The sequence below is a fragment of the Protopterus annectens genome, chromosome 10.part0 (genome assembly GCF_019279795.1).
Source record: "Protopterus annectens isolate FY-2018-M chromosome 10.part0, PAN1.0, whole genome shotgun sequence".
In the NCBI taxonomy this organism is placed as follows: Eukaryota; Metazoa; Chordata; order Ceratodontiformes; family Protopteridae; genus Protopterus; species Protopterus annectens.
The window spans coordinates 1,514,978,018-1,514,994,613 of record NC_056744.1 but is presented as its reverse complement, the minus strand read 5'-3'; the positions used below and the strand labels follow the sequence as shown (position 1 = coordinate 1,514,994,613).

At 40.4% G+C, this 16,596-nt stretch overlaps 1 protein-coding gene across 1 annotated transcript in view; it reads left to right on the top strand.

Moving 5' to 3' along the window:
• Positions 1 to 2,374, top strand: part of LOC122813700 (CD276 antigen homolog) — a 349,850-nt gene extending 347,476 nt beyond the window's left edge. The window contains exon 6 of the mRNA XM_044086153.1: positions 2,073 to 2,374. Coding sequence (XP_043942088.1) covers positions 2,073 to 2,374 — 302 coding nt within the window. The remainder of the gene's footprint in view (positions 1 to 2,072) is intronic.
• The last annotated feature ends 14,222 nt before the right edge of the window (positions 2,375 to 16,596 follow it).

Genomic DNA, 16,596 nt, shown 5'->3' with positions numbered 1-16,596 from the left:
CTGTACATTCCTAATGCCTTCCTCTTTGATGCTTGCAACTTGTTTATTTTATTCTGTTTCTCCAGTCCTTTGTTGTGTAATAAAGCATTAAACGTGTGGTTAAAATGAGTTTTGGTGTTACGCACTGTGACAGTGTGAGGTATTGCCATCTATGGCAATGAGAATAGGGCAGTGCTTGTGTAACATATGCCAGCATAGTTGGCTGGAGTTTTGTAATTTTGTGTCATTTGATAATCACACTGACTTGTACAGATGCTTGTGTTAAAATCAGTAGTGTTATTATAGCTGATTAAATGTTTATGTTTAAGCAAAGAATTCTGGAAGGAGTAGAGGTTTTTGAAATGTTCTGTAGCTTTCAGATACTGCAACAGTTCTTAGCAAAGTTCTGAGTGTGCATTGTACCAGAGTTAAGTAATCAAATGTGATGTCATTCCATAACCAACACTGAGAGGATGGATGTCACGCAACGGCTTATTTTGTTTTGTTTTCTTTGGAACCTGATATAAAAATCTATGTCAGTTATCACAGGTCAGTTGTTCAGTTCAGTTGTTAGATGCTCATCACCTTGCATTATGGAAGTAAGCATCTCAACAGCTAATGTTGTATTGCTGTATTAATTAAGTTAGCTGGGGAACAGTTATTCTTTAGACAGGAAATATAGTAAGATTAGTTGAGTATTTTTTTTTTTACATCTGTTAGAATCTGTCAACTATGTTATTTTTATTTCTCCTGTGACTGAAACTCTGGTGTTTATTGTACTTAGATATTTAGTATTCTCGTGTTTTCTGCTTTATTATTTATTATTAAGTATTTTTATACCTTTAATTGTGACTGGTCTTTTAGAGAATACTTTTAACATCTTGAGAATAATTGTGCTTATTTTAGTGACGTCTTGTCCACTCTGAAAAGTCTGGCTGCTTTGGTTACACTTTACCATTTATGTTAGTATTGCTTTTACTCAGTATAATTGGATACCCTTGTAAGAGCCTGAGAGTGGTTGACTGGTGGTAGCATAGTTATCTTATAGTTTGAACAAAAGGAGTACAGTTAGTAAATCTGCACCAGCCTTTCCCAGGAGTGTGTGTGTGTGTGTGTGTGTGTGTGTGTGTGTCTGAAAATCAAATACTCAGGTGTGGGTGTGCCAGCTACTTGGAAATGGGATACGGTGCTCCAGAGTGAGTCTTTTTTGGGATCTGGAGAGACAGAGTCCAGTCCCAGGTCTGGAGCAGGTTCCTTGTGTGCTCTTGGAGGAAATTGTGCTTGATGCAGAGAGCTGCATTTAAGATACTGTCTTAAGTTCATTCCTGTTTTTAGTGACTGTCTCTCACCAGTGTCAACAGTGAGGATTGCGTCTCTTTGATTACTGGCCAAGGTAGAGAGGGCCATCACATGTGCCATCACTTGTTTTTGGGGGATGTTGATTATTCACAGATTTGACAGTCTGTGTATGGGTCTGTTGATATTAGCTTACACACATACATAACATAGTTTATAATGTCGATGCTTAAAAAAGTGAACATTGTATTGCATTGGTTTACCAGCTGGAGGCTGCTGTCCACACAAGATTGCAATGCATCAGGGGCTAGGAATTTGCCCTTTACCTGTTGTGCAGTAACAGAGTTGGTATATATAATTTGTAGGGGGTGGGGAACACAGGGGATTGACCCCCTGCATAAAATTGTTGTTGTTTTGTGATTCAAACTAAAATTATCAATGTTTCTGTTTGCTCACGTATTTGTTTTTTCATTAGCTAATCATATGTCTCTCTGCAGAGACTGAAATTGGTCAAATGGTGTCAGTGCTCTACCCCAGTTAACAAATTGTATAAATAAATGCGTGTGTTTGTGTGTGTGTGTGTGTGCACATGTGCATTTTTAAGTGAAAACTCACTGGGTTGTTCAGTGAAAACCACTAGCTTCTGGACAAATGGTACTTTATGATTTTCACCACTGAATAGTAGCAAAAATGCAGAAAACTTGTGTTAGACCATAGCTTTTAGAACAGGCTTTCATTGGTTATGATATTTTAAGTCTTGATTTGTGACAGCATCTGTATCTTGTTTTGTATTGCAGCTCGGTATCAACCACTGCAGTTGACTGTTCGGTATGAGGATGGAACAGCAGTTCTGCAGTGTGTCACAGAGGGTGGCTTCCCATTAGGAAAAGTGATATGGTATTACCAGGATGGAAGGAGGCTGAACCAAACCTGGTCAGTGATGAATTATACCAGATCAGATAGAACATTTCTGATTAAGAGCACCTTGACATTGAAGTCAGAAGAGGAAACATCTGTATGCTGTTCTGTAATCCATAGAGCACTGAAGGAAAATATCACCTCATGTTTGAAGATCCCAGGTAAAAGATATAAATGTTAATTTCCTTATGGTGGTGTTGGACAGCAATGTTTCTTTTGCTCACTGGAAACACATTTTCTGCGGAATAAATTAATGAGTGGTACAGGTACTCATTCGGATCATCAGAATTATACTAATCAGAAAGGCTCGGTTTTGTTTTGCATTTATAGTGAAGCTGTGGCATTCAGACAGGCAGGCAAAACATGCATAATGAGTAAATTCTTTGTATGAATGTTTATCAGTAGATTTATAAAGGATCCCTTATTGTCAGAACATAAATTGTTGAAACAGATTTGGTCCCTATTTGCCTTTCTTGCATTATTTTTTTGAGGATTATTACTACTTTTTCTGTATTTACTTCTTCATTTTGGCTTGATGAACCCCTTCACTGTCTCTTTCCCCTTTACTTCTTACTGAAAAAAAACATTCATGCATCCTTTGATCTCAGTATGGAGTATTTCCTTCTAGTTATTTGGTACTTGACATATTTTCACATCACCCCTCTTGTTTGAGGATACCATCTTTTCAGAAATTCCTGCTACTTGTATCTTCCTCTTTGAGGTGCTGACATTTGTTTGTTTTTGATTGTTTGATTTGCAGGTCATATACACTTTCTTCTTTAATGCAGATTCAGTACCATCTTCACACATGCTCCTTCCTCTGTATGCTATCTCTCCTTATCCTTTTTTATGCATGACGGCAACCTACTCCAACTATTCAGATAAGCAGCAAACAAACCAAGAAAAACTTGAAAACCAAATTAAAACACCTGGTTAACTCTCCAAAGTCTGTAAATATAATCCCTTTCAAAAATTTGAGTCCAACTCGAGTAAATATAAAATTGAACAGTTTTATTTTAAGCCGTTAAAACATACGCTTTTCGTCGGAACACAGTCCAACTTCCTCAGAACACAAAACAAGCAAAACAGTGCCTCACCCCTACCATTCATTTTAAGTATCAGAAATTCAAACCTTGTCACATGCTAAAATTCAATTATCTTAAAGCCATAACATCAAAAATTGAAAATTAAAAATTAAAAAACTAAAAAGCATCCTCACACAGTGATCTAGCTCGTGAATAACAGTACATGAATATGCTACCAGGAAGTTAACTACCTCTTAAAACTACTGAACTCGAGAACTTGTATAAAAATATTAAATGTTAAACAACCATTTACTCTGCTCGGAATAAACAACCCGGTTCAATAACCAGCAATCCCAGATTTTCAAAGTAACATAGACTGCCTCGGGGCTATTCAAAACCTACTCGTATAGGACCAGTCAAAAAACAATCAATTGTAAATACATATTGACATTATAACTCACATTCTTCTATACATACTGGCAAAGAACATATATAGACAAACCACACATCCACTGTCGGTGGCAAAAAACCTAGGAAAACCCCTAATCTACTGTAGGGCCAAAGATAATCGGGCTTCCATAAACATATGAAAGTGAATAGATATTTAGAAAAATAATTAGATGTTAAAGAAATTAACAATTTTACTCCCCAAACGTATATAAATTAAATTGTTGGACCACCACACTGTTCAGCTCGGTTCAAAATGACACCTGCCAAAACTCTATAATAATGTTATTTCCACATCCGTTCCTACTGAAACCACTCTAGACAGAACTAGAGGGTAGTTCTATGTTCATCCAAAAACAAATGCAAATGTATGAATGTTATTAAAAAGGATTGGATGTAGCAGCAATTGACTATTATACTCCCCAGATGTATATAGGTTAATATGTCTGACCACCGCTCAGATCAGCTCGGTTTAAATGACACCTGCCAATACCCTATAATAGTGTTGTTACCAAGGCCGGTCTTACTAAAACCGCTCTGGACAGAACAGAAGGACGCTTCTATATTCCTACTGTACATTTACTTAGATGTACAAATCGCATACGACTATACAGAAAACAATAAACTGCGTCCCACGGACATTGTGTACACTACAGTTAGTGGCTATGTGTATATATTAAAGTATGTGAAGAATGTAAGAAATGTAGAACAAATATCTACACTCTCTATAATAATGTAAGGAACTATAACTAAAATTAAAATCCATAGAGTCAGTAGAGTCCTATCAAAACCAACCCCCCACCCCCCACCCACCCCTTCTACCATGAATACACATACCTAATAGAACCACTTACTAAATACTATGGACATACATGAAACGGATAATACTGGAAAATTATTCAGATAAGCATCTTACTAACACCTCCAGAACTGAGACAGTGTTGTGGGAACTGTTTTGTGTGGTCATTAATTCTGAAAAGTTCAATATTATCAAAAAGTGTATGTGCTCTTTGTTTTCATTATTTGTAAGGCTCATCAGATGGTTAAATGGTGATCAAGGCTCACAAAGATGGAAAAGATGCCCAGACTTGACAGAAAATTTCATGGACTAATACCAAGAAAGACTTCAAGGACTGAGTGTGGATGAATACAAATATCCATGACTGTCATTTTGGGTACCCAAAAAGGCATAGCAATTAAGGTCAAAACTGCTTTATTAGGTATAGTATTTAATCTACTGGCAAAGTGCACGTTTCTGCCTTACAGAGCATGTCAATTTCATTTTTTAAAAATAATACGTCAACTCGTCAAAGAGTATATTTCCTTGAAAATTAGTGGAAATCTTCAAAATTATCTTTGGTGAAGTTTGCCTTTCAAGCTGTAGAGGATAATTGTTATCCAGATATTTTTTTAAGAAACTTTTGGGATAAGCTGCTCAGGTGACATAGAGGGATAAAGTCCTAACTATGGCCCATTCAAACTGGATTTAAATAGCAGCTTGAGTAACTGAAAAGAGCAGCAGTGAGGTACGGGAGTTTGTTGATGCTTCCTTAGGGGGAGTAGTTCTCAAACATAGTCAACCAATGTGGGAGGTGGGGCAAGGAATTTTGTAGGGTATATAAATAAATAAATTTAAAAAATCCTAGAGGTGGAGATGGCTCAGCCCCCAGGACACCCTTAGGAGTTAAGACTGGCCTCAGAAGTATCAGGGTACGTTTGGGGGTAGTAGGAGGTAAAGCTGGTTGAGCCAGAGTGGATGTGGGACACTGGGAATCATTCCAGTTAGATAATGTTCTAAGGGGAACCAAAACAGCTTTTGGGGGGTAAGTTATGTATCCAGATGTATTCTTCAGGTTATTTGCCTTGCTTTAGGAATCATCACATCAATCATTTAGTTTCCTTGGCAACTGTAGAAAAGTAGGGATTTTTTTCTCTGCTGTAACCTGCAAAAATTCTGTGTCTTACCCTGAGATCCAGAGTTATGGCAAAAAGTTTTTTCTTGGAGTAGGACTTCCTTCTACCCCCAGGTTGTGAGAAGGATGAGCCTTATATCATACTCCATTTTTCTTTTAATTCACCATTTTTATGTCACTCGTACTGACATTGTGTATGCCCCCAACACATACAGACATTTACTACTAATCTATGCGCTCAATGTCAGAGTTTGCATTACTGTGTACTCTGATATTCTGAGGAGAGAAGTCTAGATTTTCTGTGCCTTCTTCCTGGCTATTTAAAGTCATTAAATGCTTGCTAATGAAACACTGAGACTGTCACATAAGTTTTGGTCTCCACACCCTGGTAGCTACAGAACTTTGCACCAGTACAGCCTGAAGCCCTCCATGAGGATTGCAGGCTGGTGTGAAACCACTGCCCTGTGATCTCTAACATTTTGGCGAGATGTAGCAACCTGTGGTATGCTGTATTCTAGCCTTACCAAAGCCAAGGACAGGTGGCAGTGGCATTTCAAAGGATGTTGTGTGTTGTTTGTCTAAGACCCCCACTGAAGTAGCACAGGCTTCTCCTGTACTGTTTGTATTTCTTTTCCAGCTAAGCAGTTTTCCAGAAGGACAATAATTTTTACAATGTAAGATGATCTAATTCCATCCTCAATTTGTAAGACTTAACTGATTGTTTAGGTCAGCTTGCCAAGTAAAACTTTCCTATTCTCTAGTACCTTCTATATAATACGCAATGCTAGCTAGACACCTCAGATTTCCTTTTCTACTCTTATTTTCAGGAGGAATACAGGAATATGAAAACAATATTAAGCAAGCAATCATGGGGCAAACAAAGGTGCAATAGTGCTTGTAAAAAACTGTAAAACCCAAAAGAAGCACTATTCGTTGCGAGTCCAATACCTTCTTTATTGTAACACCAAATAAATTAAGCGCTTTCGTCAGTTGAAACTTGACTTCATCAGAATTCTGATGAAGTCAAGTTTCAACTGACGAAAGCGCTTAATTTTTTCAGTAAGTCAGTAGTGTTTATAGTGAAATTTTGGTTTGCTGTAGTGTTTGGCTTCTACATTGACATTGTTCTTCTTTAAGTCTTATCATGGAGAATACCATATTTAAAAAAAAAGTGTATATTTAATATCTGAGCTTTGGCCGGCTAAGATCTACCTGAAATCAACTGGGTGTATAAGTGAATTTAAGTACACTTTTATCTGCTCTTTTTCATATAGTACTGTATTTAATATATTTGTTTGTGTTTTTCACTGAATATTAACTCATCTGAAGTTGTGGCTGTCTCTCTACAGAGCAGTTGTTAGAATTTCTGTGTAGCCATTGATAACAGTGGGGGTAGTTTCACCTCATCACTGGCATTCTGTCCTGCCTTATATAAGTGGTAAATTTTGGGTTATCTCTGCTTAATATCTGAGCTTTGGCTGGCTAGGATCTACCTGAAATCAACTGGACGTATAAGTGAATTTAAGTACACTTTTATCTGCTCTTTTTTGTATAGCACTGTATTTATTTGTGTTTCTCACTGAATATTAACTCAACTGAAGTTGTGGCTGTGTCTTTACAGAGTACTTGTTAGAATTTCTGTGTAGCCATTGATAGCAGTAGGGAGGGGGGTAGTTTCACCTCATCACTGACATTCTGTCCTGCCTTATATAAGTGGTACATTTTGGGTTATCTTTGCTTAATATCTGAGCTTTAGCCGGCTAAGATCTACCTGAAGTCAACTGGACGTATAAGTGAATTTATGTACATTTTTATCTGCTCTTTTTCATATAGTACTGTATTTAATTTATTTATTTGTGTTTCTCACTGCATATTAACTCAACTGAAGTTGTGGCTGTCTCTCTACAGAGTACTTTAGAATTTCTGTGTAGCCATTGATAACAGTGGTGGGTGGTTTCACCTCATCACTGACATTCTGTCCTGCCTTATATAAGTGGTACATTTTGGGTTATCTCTGCGTTATATCTGAGCTTTGCCTGGCAAAGATCAACCTGAAATCAACTGGACGTATAAGTGAATTTAAGTACACTTTTATCTGCTCTTTTTCATATATTACTGTATTTAATTTATGTATTTGTGTTTCTCACTGAATATTAACTCAACTGAAGTTGTGGCTGTCTCTCTACAGTTAGTTCCCCACTCACCCTCCCTATTCTTGTTTTGGTGTTAATGTTGGTGGCTTTGAAATTGCCTGCCCCTCTTGTAGATTTGTATTTGGATACTCCTTCTGGGCCCATCTCATTTGCAAACTCAAATGAGTGCAGTGAGATCATATTCTGACTTCAGGCACTCCTACTGTGTACAAAGATAGCAATTGGGAGGGACAACCCCTGTAGCTTCCTAATCCTGCTCTGTTCCCTCCCTCAAAAAAAAAATAAATAAATAAAATATAAATTTTATTCAGCTGCTCTTACTGCAACTGTCTTGGTTGCTGTTCTGCATTCTGTTATCTGTTCAGTCGCTCTTACTCTGCACTTATTACTGTTTGTTAGTAGCCTTCTAATTTACTGCCTTCTGCACTTGTATTTTTAGTCATTTGTTAATTTAATTGCATTTTTTTAACTGTATTTGCCGTAGTGTTGCTACACACTCGGGTGTGCTGGCATGCACTGCAATTTGAATTGTATTTACTGCTGTTTTAGCTGCTTTTCTGTAAAAAAAAATTATAAGCTTGTTTCCTTTAATGTAACTAGTCTAGTCTTAATATCTGAGCTTTAGCCGGCTAAGATCTACCTGAAGTCAACTGGACGTATAAGTGAATTTATGTACACTTTTATCTGCTCTTTTTCATATAGTACTGTATTTAATTTATTTATTTGTGTTTCTCACTGAATATTAACTCAACTGAAGTTGTGGCTGTCTCTCTACAGAGTACTTTAGAATTTCTGTGTAGCCATTGATAACTTGCTGTATTCAGGACTGTTGGTAAGCTTTTGAGCCCCCCAAGCCCTTCTGTGTTGGAAAGAAACCTTCTAGCTTATCAGTGGAAGTGGTAAGCATTAGATAACCTATCTAACACAAGAGGAGTGGTTTCTGGCCCAGAAATGATAGTTTATTGGCCATTTGGGAAGCTTTTCCATCTCTTTCAACCTTCTGATTTAAAAGCCTGTGTTTGCGCTTGTTTCCTGCCTTTCCTGTTACTAGTCTAGTCCAGGTACAGATTTGCTGTATCCAGGACTCTTTGTAAGCTTCTGACCCCCCCCCCCCAAGCCTTTCCGTGTTGGAGGGAAGCCTTCTAGCTTATCAGTGGGAGTGGTAAGCATTAGGTAGCCTATCTACCACAAGAGGAGTGATCCCTGACCCAGAAAGTGTAGCTATTGGCCGTTTGGGCAGTTTTTTTTCCATATCTTTCAAATTTCTGGTTTGAAAGCCACACTTGCGCCTGTTTCCCGCCTTTCCTATAACTAGCCTAGTCCGGTTACAGAGTTGCTGTATCCGGGATTGTTAGTAAGCTTCTGAGCCCCGGAAGCCTTTCTGTGTTGGAGGGAAGCCTTCTAGCTTATCAGTGGGAGTGGTAAGCGCTAGGTAGCCTGTCTACCACGAGAGGAGTGATTCTTGGCCCAGAAATTGTAGTTTATTGACCACTTGGACAGTTTGTCCGTCTCTTTCAATTTTCTGGTTTAAAAGACCACATCTGCACTTGTTTCCCATCTTTCCTGTAACTAACCTACTGGGTAGCACTAGAAAGCCTTAAACTGAAACAAGTCTTCTAAGAAGAGAGACTTTGGAGTGATTAAGTATCAGTTTTCTGTTCTTTCGTGCTGTACTTAACTGTTTTCTGCCTAAACGCAGATATTCCAGTGTTTATTGTGATTTAAAAGCTTGTTTTTTTTTTCACATATTGTACTTAATTGACTGCCTGCACTTTTAAAAAGTTGTTTTTTGTTTAAATAATTTGTTTTAACTGTTGTAGGCTACACACTAAAGTGCAATAGCCTTTTCTGATTGTTTGTAGTCGTTTAAAGTTGTTTTAAGTGTATTTTTTACTGTTTTTGCCTTATATTTTTAAAAAAATTCCTTCTTTCCTGCCTTTCTAAGCTAGTATAGTCCATTTTTTCAGGCTAGTGCTGAATTCAGGGCTGTGGTACCAGTTTCTGAGTTGCCCATACCTTACTTGGATAGAAGGAAGTTTCTTTATTCACCAGTAAGAGAGGGGAGCCTATCTGTCCCTGGAGGAGTGGTTCCAGCCCAGAAGTTAGTAGTTTATTGGCCATTTTCGGCTAATTTCTATCTCTTTAATTTCTTTACTGTAAAAACCACGTTTGCATGGTTTTGCATGCCGGGCAGCACCGGTTAGCTACGGTTAAATTATTCCCGGCTCCACTAAGTCTCCTCTTCAGTTTTTCCCTTGAAACTAGTCTCTCAACCTAAGCACTCAAAAAGCATCCTACAGCCCAGCACTTGCTCAGACCTAATAGCAAGCACTAATATACCCTGACACTTGATTGCCTGGCAGGACAAGGCTCTTTATTCACCCCTCACCAACCAAGCAACTAAGCAGCTCACCCTACTATTCAGGCATGACCAAAGGGCAATTTCAGGTGTACTCTGCAGTCCAGCTGGTGAATCTGGGTATCCTGAGGCAATGTTACAACTCCCTCATGTACACAGACAATCCACTCCTCCTACCACAAAAAACTAACATATGTGAGAGATGCAATTATACAGCCAAACTGGAGGCTAAGCTGTCTCCACCCAAGAATGGAACAGACAGTCAGGAGGGGAAGGTTAACACTTTCACCACACCTCCAGCCACACACACACCTACTAAAACAGCACTGGCAAAAAATACACAAAATCATACTCGGAGGCTCTAACTAAAAACCTGCAAAAGCATCAGAGACCTAAAAAGCAGACACCCAAACAACCTGCACCTCCCGTCACAAATCAGACAGCACATAAAACACAAAATCAGTCTGCCACACAATCACAGCCCTTAAGGCGAAATAACATACCTAACACACTAATAATAGGTGACTCTATAGTCAAGCACACTGACGTCCCACTCATAGGCTGGACAAGCAGAAGGTTACTGTTAGCTGCCTGTCGGGAGCCAGAATCCACCACATAACACAAGCACTCAGGTCACTCCAGAATAAGTACAAATATGACTCTGTCATTGTTCATGTTGGTGTGAATGACCTGAGATGTACCTCCCTGGACTACATGAAGAGACATGGAAGAACTCTCTGATCATGTAGTCCAGGCTGGTATGACCCTGACCCTAGTAGCATTCTGCCCTCACAAAGAATGATACCTCAGTATAAAGAAAAAATTATCAAGTTCAACAATTGGCTCAGCTTCTGGTGTCATTCAAAGGGGATCCAGTGTCTGTCAGCCTGGGACGACATGCCCAACAAGCCACGTTGCTTCTCAAGAGACGACTTGCACCTGTCACCCCTAGGCTTTCGAATACTGGCCAAGGCTCTTGCTGCCCCCATAGTTCCTTTTTTAGGCAAGGCTCAAAAGTCAAACCCACCTTCGTAAACAGCACAATTAACAAAAAACTGAGGGTTATGCTGCTCAACGCCAGGAGTTTAAATCTCAAAATGCACACACTCGAAGCACTCCTCAGTATGGAGAACGTCGACATCAGTGCAGTAACTGAAACCTGGTTCAAGGCTCCAGAGAGCACCACAGCACTACCGGGCTACAACTCATACCACACGTTTTGGCCACAGAACACAGACCGAAACACAAAAGGAGCGAGTGTATCTGTATTTATCAAGGATACCTACACCTCCAGGTTGGTGGCACAGCATGAGACCTCTGAGATAATCCATGTGCAACTAACATCGGGCAAATCTGCAATGCAAATTGTGGCCTGCTCCAGATCACCCACCATGACCCAGGACCACCACTCCACCTTTCTGGAGACACTGGAAAACATGAAGGTCCTACCAAACACCCTGATATTGGGCGATTTCAATTGCCCTACCATTAACTGGAAAAACTACTCGAGTATAAACTTCCAGGCCCAGCGCTTCCTGAAATTCATCAACTCAAACGCCCTGGATCAGCTGGTAAGCTCCCCTACCAGAGGTGAAAACATATTGGACCTGGTCATCACCAACATGGGCGACGGGTGTTCCACACTGGAGGTCAACCCGTCACTGGTTAGATCAGACCAGAAACTAATCGCTCTGGATGTCCACACCCCGTTACCACCCCCAACTAGGGAAACCACAGTAAAAAAAAACTTTTCTAAAGTAAACTTCACCTTACTTAAGACAGAGGTGGTAGGTTTCACAACCCCCACGCTAAAGGATAACGCTGCCCAAGATGCAGAAACCTTTACAAATGCACTCTATGAGCACCTACAAGGATGCATGGATCATGCCATCCCTAGCAAAACCAAGACTCACTCCTCTAAGAGAAGGAAACCAGTTTGGTGGACCCCTGCCATAAAGAGGCTATACAACAGAAGGAGGAAACTAGTTCAGAAAAAAGCAAATCCCAAGAAGGAAAGACATCCCTGATCAGTATCAGTAAGAAACTAAGGTCCCTCATAAAGTCATCCAAGGATAACTTCGAAAGAAAAATAGCCAAGGATTCAAAAGATAACCACAAAGCCTTCTTTAGCTATGTTAAGAATCTAAGTGGCAACTCACAGATATGCACCAAACTAGTGAAAAATAGCATAAAATATACTGAACCTACTCATATTGCCAACATCCTGCAGATAAATTCAGTGCAAACTTCACCCCCCTCTCACCCCCAAAAGGGCCCTCAACAATACCGGAAAAGTGTAGTGTCCCAGAAATCACAGACGTACAGGTGAAAACAGCCCTTTCAAAAGCCAAAAACACAGCATCAGTGGGGCCAGGTAGTGTCCCAGGCTGCGTCTTGCACGAACTACAGAATGAACTAACCCCCCACCTAAACACGCTGTTCAACCTCAGCCTCTCCACAGGCTACGTGCTCATAGAATGGTGCACAGCAACATTTATTCCTCTCCACAAAGGAGGGGCCACAGCTGACCCTGGTAACTCTCACCCCATAATCCTGCCTACTCTGGTCTGCAAGACTATGGAGCGCATCATCATGGAACTCATTAACAAAGACATTGGGACCCTCCAAACACTTGACCTGACCCAGTTCAGCTTTAAGGGCAGATCATGCCTACTAAACCTGGATGACTTCTTCGAGACAGTCACCAAGGCCGTAGATGAGGGAAAGGTAGTTCACACAGCCTACCTTGACCTCGCCAAGGCTTTCGACACCATTCCCCACTCAGGTATTACAGAAAAACTCACCAGCCTGAAGATAAACCCCTACGTCACGAGATGGGTTGCCAACTGGCTTACAGACAGAACTCACATGGTAAGAATAGCGGGCCCCAGGTCTGACTCTAAACCAGTCACAAGTGGTGTCCTGCAAGGCTTGGTCCTGGGACCCCTACTGTTCGGCATATACTTCTCAGAAGTACAGGCAAACACAGGAGGACTATGGCTAACCAAATTCGCCGATGGCTGCAAACTGGGAGCCATAATTGACTCCCCGGCTGACACGGACATCTTCATAAAGGGACTTACTAAGACCTGGTGTCAGAGTCATGGCCTCAAGCTAAATGCCAAAAAATGCATAGTCATCCTTTTTGGGAAAAACAAAACACCCACATATTGCCACATAGGTGGCAGCCCCCTTAATACAGAAGAGGTAATAAAAGATCTAGGGACCCAGGTAGATAGTAATCTCTCCTTTGACAATCATATTACCAGAGTAGTTAGGAAATCCTTCTATGTGGCCCATCTAATTACTAAAGGGTTCACGTCAAGAAATAAAGAGGTTATAGTGCCTCTCTACTCGTCACTCATCAGACCCATCATAGAGTACAATGCCCCATTTGGGATGTACCTCACAAGACACTTCCAACAGCTAGAAAGACCACAAATGTACCTCACCAGGAAGATTACTGGCCTCAAACCTATTATTTATTTATTTATTTCCAGTTTGTTTACCGGGGAGGTCCACTGGGCTCAAGAGCCCATTTTCAGTGGAAGCCCGGGGAGAAAAGCTCCTCAAAACACAAGTTACATAGCACATAGAAATACAAACATTAAAAAGTTAACTAAAAATATTGACAACTTCTCAGAAGTACAGGCAAACACAGGAGAGGACTATGGCTAACCAAATTCACCGATGGCTGCGAACTGGGAGCCATAATTGACTGCCCGGCTGACACGGACATCCTCCAAAAGGGACTTACTAAGACGGACACCTGGTGTCAAAGTCATGGCCTCAAGCTAAATGCTTGTGTATGTCCTATGCAGCCTGACTGAAAAAACTCCGGCTGTACTCAGAGGCATATTGCTTACTCAGAGGTGATCTCTGCCTGACTTACAAAGCCATGTCCAACTCAGAATTGATGGACATGCTCCACCTAAAGAAATCCAAGTCACTGCGAGCCACGCACTGTAGTGAGCTAAACCTCACCACAACAATAAATAGAACTTGCTGGAGGGATAGATTCCTGTCACAGAGACTCTCCATGCTTTGAAACAAAATTCCAAACTACATTAGGCAGAGCCCCTCACTAACACTCAAGAGAAACCTTGAGTGGATGGTAACAGAAAATACACCCTTGGGATCACGTCATTGGCTCTGCTTGACAGAGGATCAGTTAATTAATCAATGGGGCGGTGAAAGCCGACACACTCTAGCTAGGCTTATAAATGCCCTTGGGCAGATAGCCTAGTACCTACCTATGAACCTATAACCTGTGGACACAAATTCCCACCACAGGACCACCACATCTTGTGTATAACTTTTTAGGGTCTCAATATTTGGGAGCAGAATGTAGCACTTGTGCTACCTTTGAAAGTCGGGCCTTGAGGCCCCACCTCAGAAAACCAGTTTAGAATGGATCATTTGACAAGGACAGGACTGGGAAGGATGAGAATACCCCTTCTGTGTCTGAGGTTCACTGACCAAAATAGAAATAAGAAAGTGAACAGGGAGCACAGACATTCATCTTCAGCTGTATCTGTTTTGACAGATATTATGGACACAAAATCAGTTTCTCATGACAAGATTGTAACCACAAAAACTTTTCTGGAAGGCAGATAATAATGCCTATTTCCATCCTTGAACATGGAGTTGATCGGTCTAACCTCCTCCAGGCCTTCTTCAGATAATGTGCTTCTTGTCTTCCCATCATAGTGAACATTGAGTAATCCATGGATGCGCTGTTGCATGTCCAAATGAAGATGAGCTTGATTCCAACTTCTTCTGGGGTAAAAAGAGATTTCGTATTGCATAACCCTGCCTTACCATCTTCCTAATCAGCCATGACTTTTGTAACAATATTGCAAAAATCCTGTAGCCATCAGTCTTTGCTGCTGCCAACATAGACTGATTCTGTGTTGCCAATTATCTCTGATGTCTTCACCCCACAAAACCTATTTCCTTTTACATCAGTTGGACTTTTGTACCTACAGTCCTGGTAGAAGTAGCCATGTTGCTGTTGGTTTCTTTGCTCCCAGTCCTTGAGAACAGTGACTTGAAGCCAGTGCAGGCACCAACCCAGTTGGAGTCACTCCAGCCTTCATTCTTTTCAGCCCTTGTTTCCAGGACCTTCAGCACTGGCTCATGTATTCATTATCTCTTCAGGGCAGTGCCCATGTCCAGATCAGTATTGGCCTCTCCTGATATCAAGTCCTCAGTGCCCATGTCATCAGTCTGTAGGTTTTCAGGAGCCAACTCTGAAATATTGAAGTTTTAAAAATATAAAGACACCTCTCTTGATAATATAAACATTGAAGTCACTTCTCATAGCAAATTATTAGGGATGACAGTGGATGATAGTCTTAAATTTGACCTGCAGATAAAAAATTGCATAAGAAAAACTCATCAAAAACTAGGGATGCTTTATAGAGCCAGAAATGAGAACTCACTGACACAACTAAAGAAACACCTGTCACTATTTATCTCCTCCCCACCTTTCTTTATGATGCTGCCATCCTTACTAACCTTCAGGCATCACAGAAATCAAACTTGAACAATACTATAACAAAGTTGCTAATTTTTCAGCCAGTAGCCCTTTTCTGTATAACACTAAAAGCTCAAACTAATTAGAACTACCCCGTCAACTAACATATACAATTATCCAGAATCCATCTCCTTGTCTGGCATTAAATAACATTCTACACAACTGTGTTCCCAATCTGACATTATGATCCAATGACCAAAAACTCCTTTCTGTCCACAGACCTATCAGATCTGTTGGGCATTATGTGTACTTGTACCATGTTGCTAAGGCTTGGAATGTCTTATCTCCATCCATCAGATTAGTACCCTTCCTCCCATCCTGCAAAACCATTTTGAAAGACTTCCTAGCCAAAAGTTGCCTCTCTTCCTGATTAGCACCAGGATAATTATATCCCTAAACGTGAGCAAATACCTATTCATACCTTACATCATCTACTCTCCCTTCACTCACATCCTTACTTATATCAGTTTCTCTGTCCCGGCTTTCTCTCTAAGTATACTGTAAGACTGCTTTTCATTGACTTCATATTGCAATTCCTAACTTGGCTTTAATTTCTCTACAAAACTGGCTAAAATTTCTCCAATTGCTAAATTGCTGTAATTTAACTTGTATCTGTTCTCAACCATTGTTTTCATATTACATGGACTACATGAAAAGAAACTTGGAGGAGCTCTCGGATTATGTTGCCCAGGCGGGTATGACCCTAGCCCTGAGCAGCATCCTACCATCACCCAGAATTATACCACAGTACAAGCAGAAAATGATTGATTTCAACAAGTGGCTAAGTTTCTGGTGTCATTCTAAGGTGATCCAGTATCTACCTGGGATGACATCATTGACAGACCTCGATGCTTTGCCAGAAATGGCCTGCATCTGTCACCCGTGGGCTTCCGGATACTGGCCAAGGCTCTTGCCACCCCTATAGTGCCTTTTTAGTCGGTGTTCCAAAGACCAGATTACCACCGTA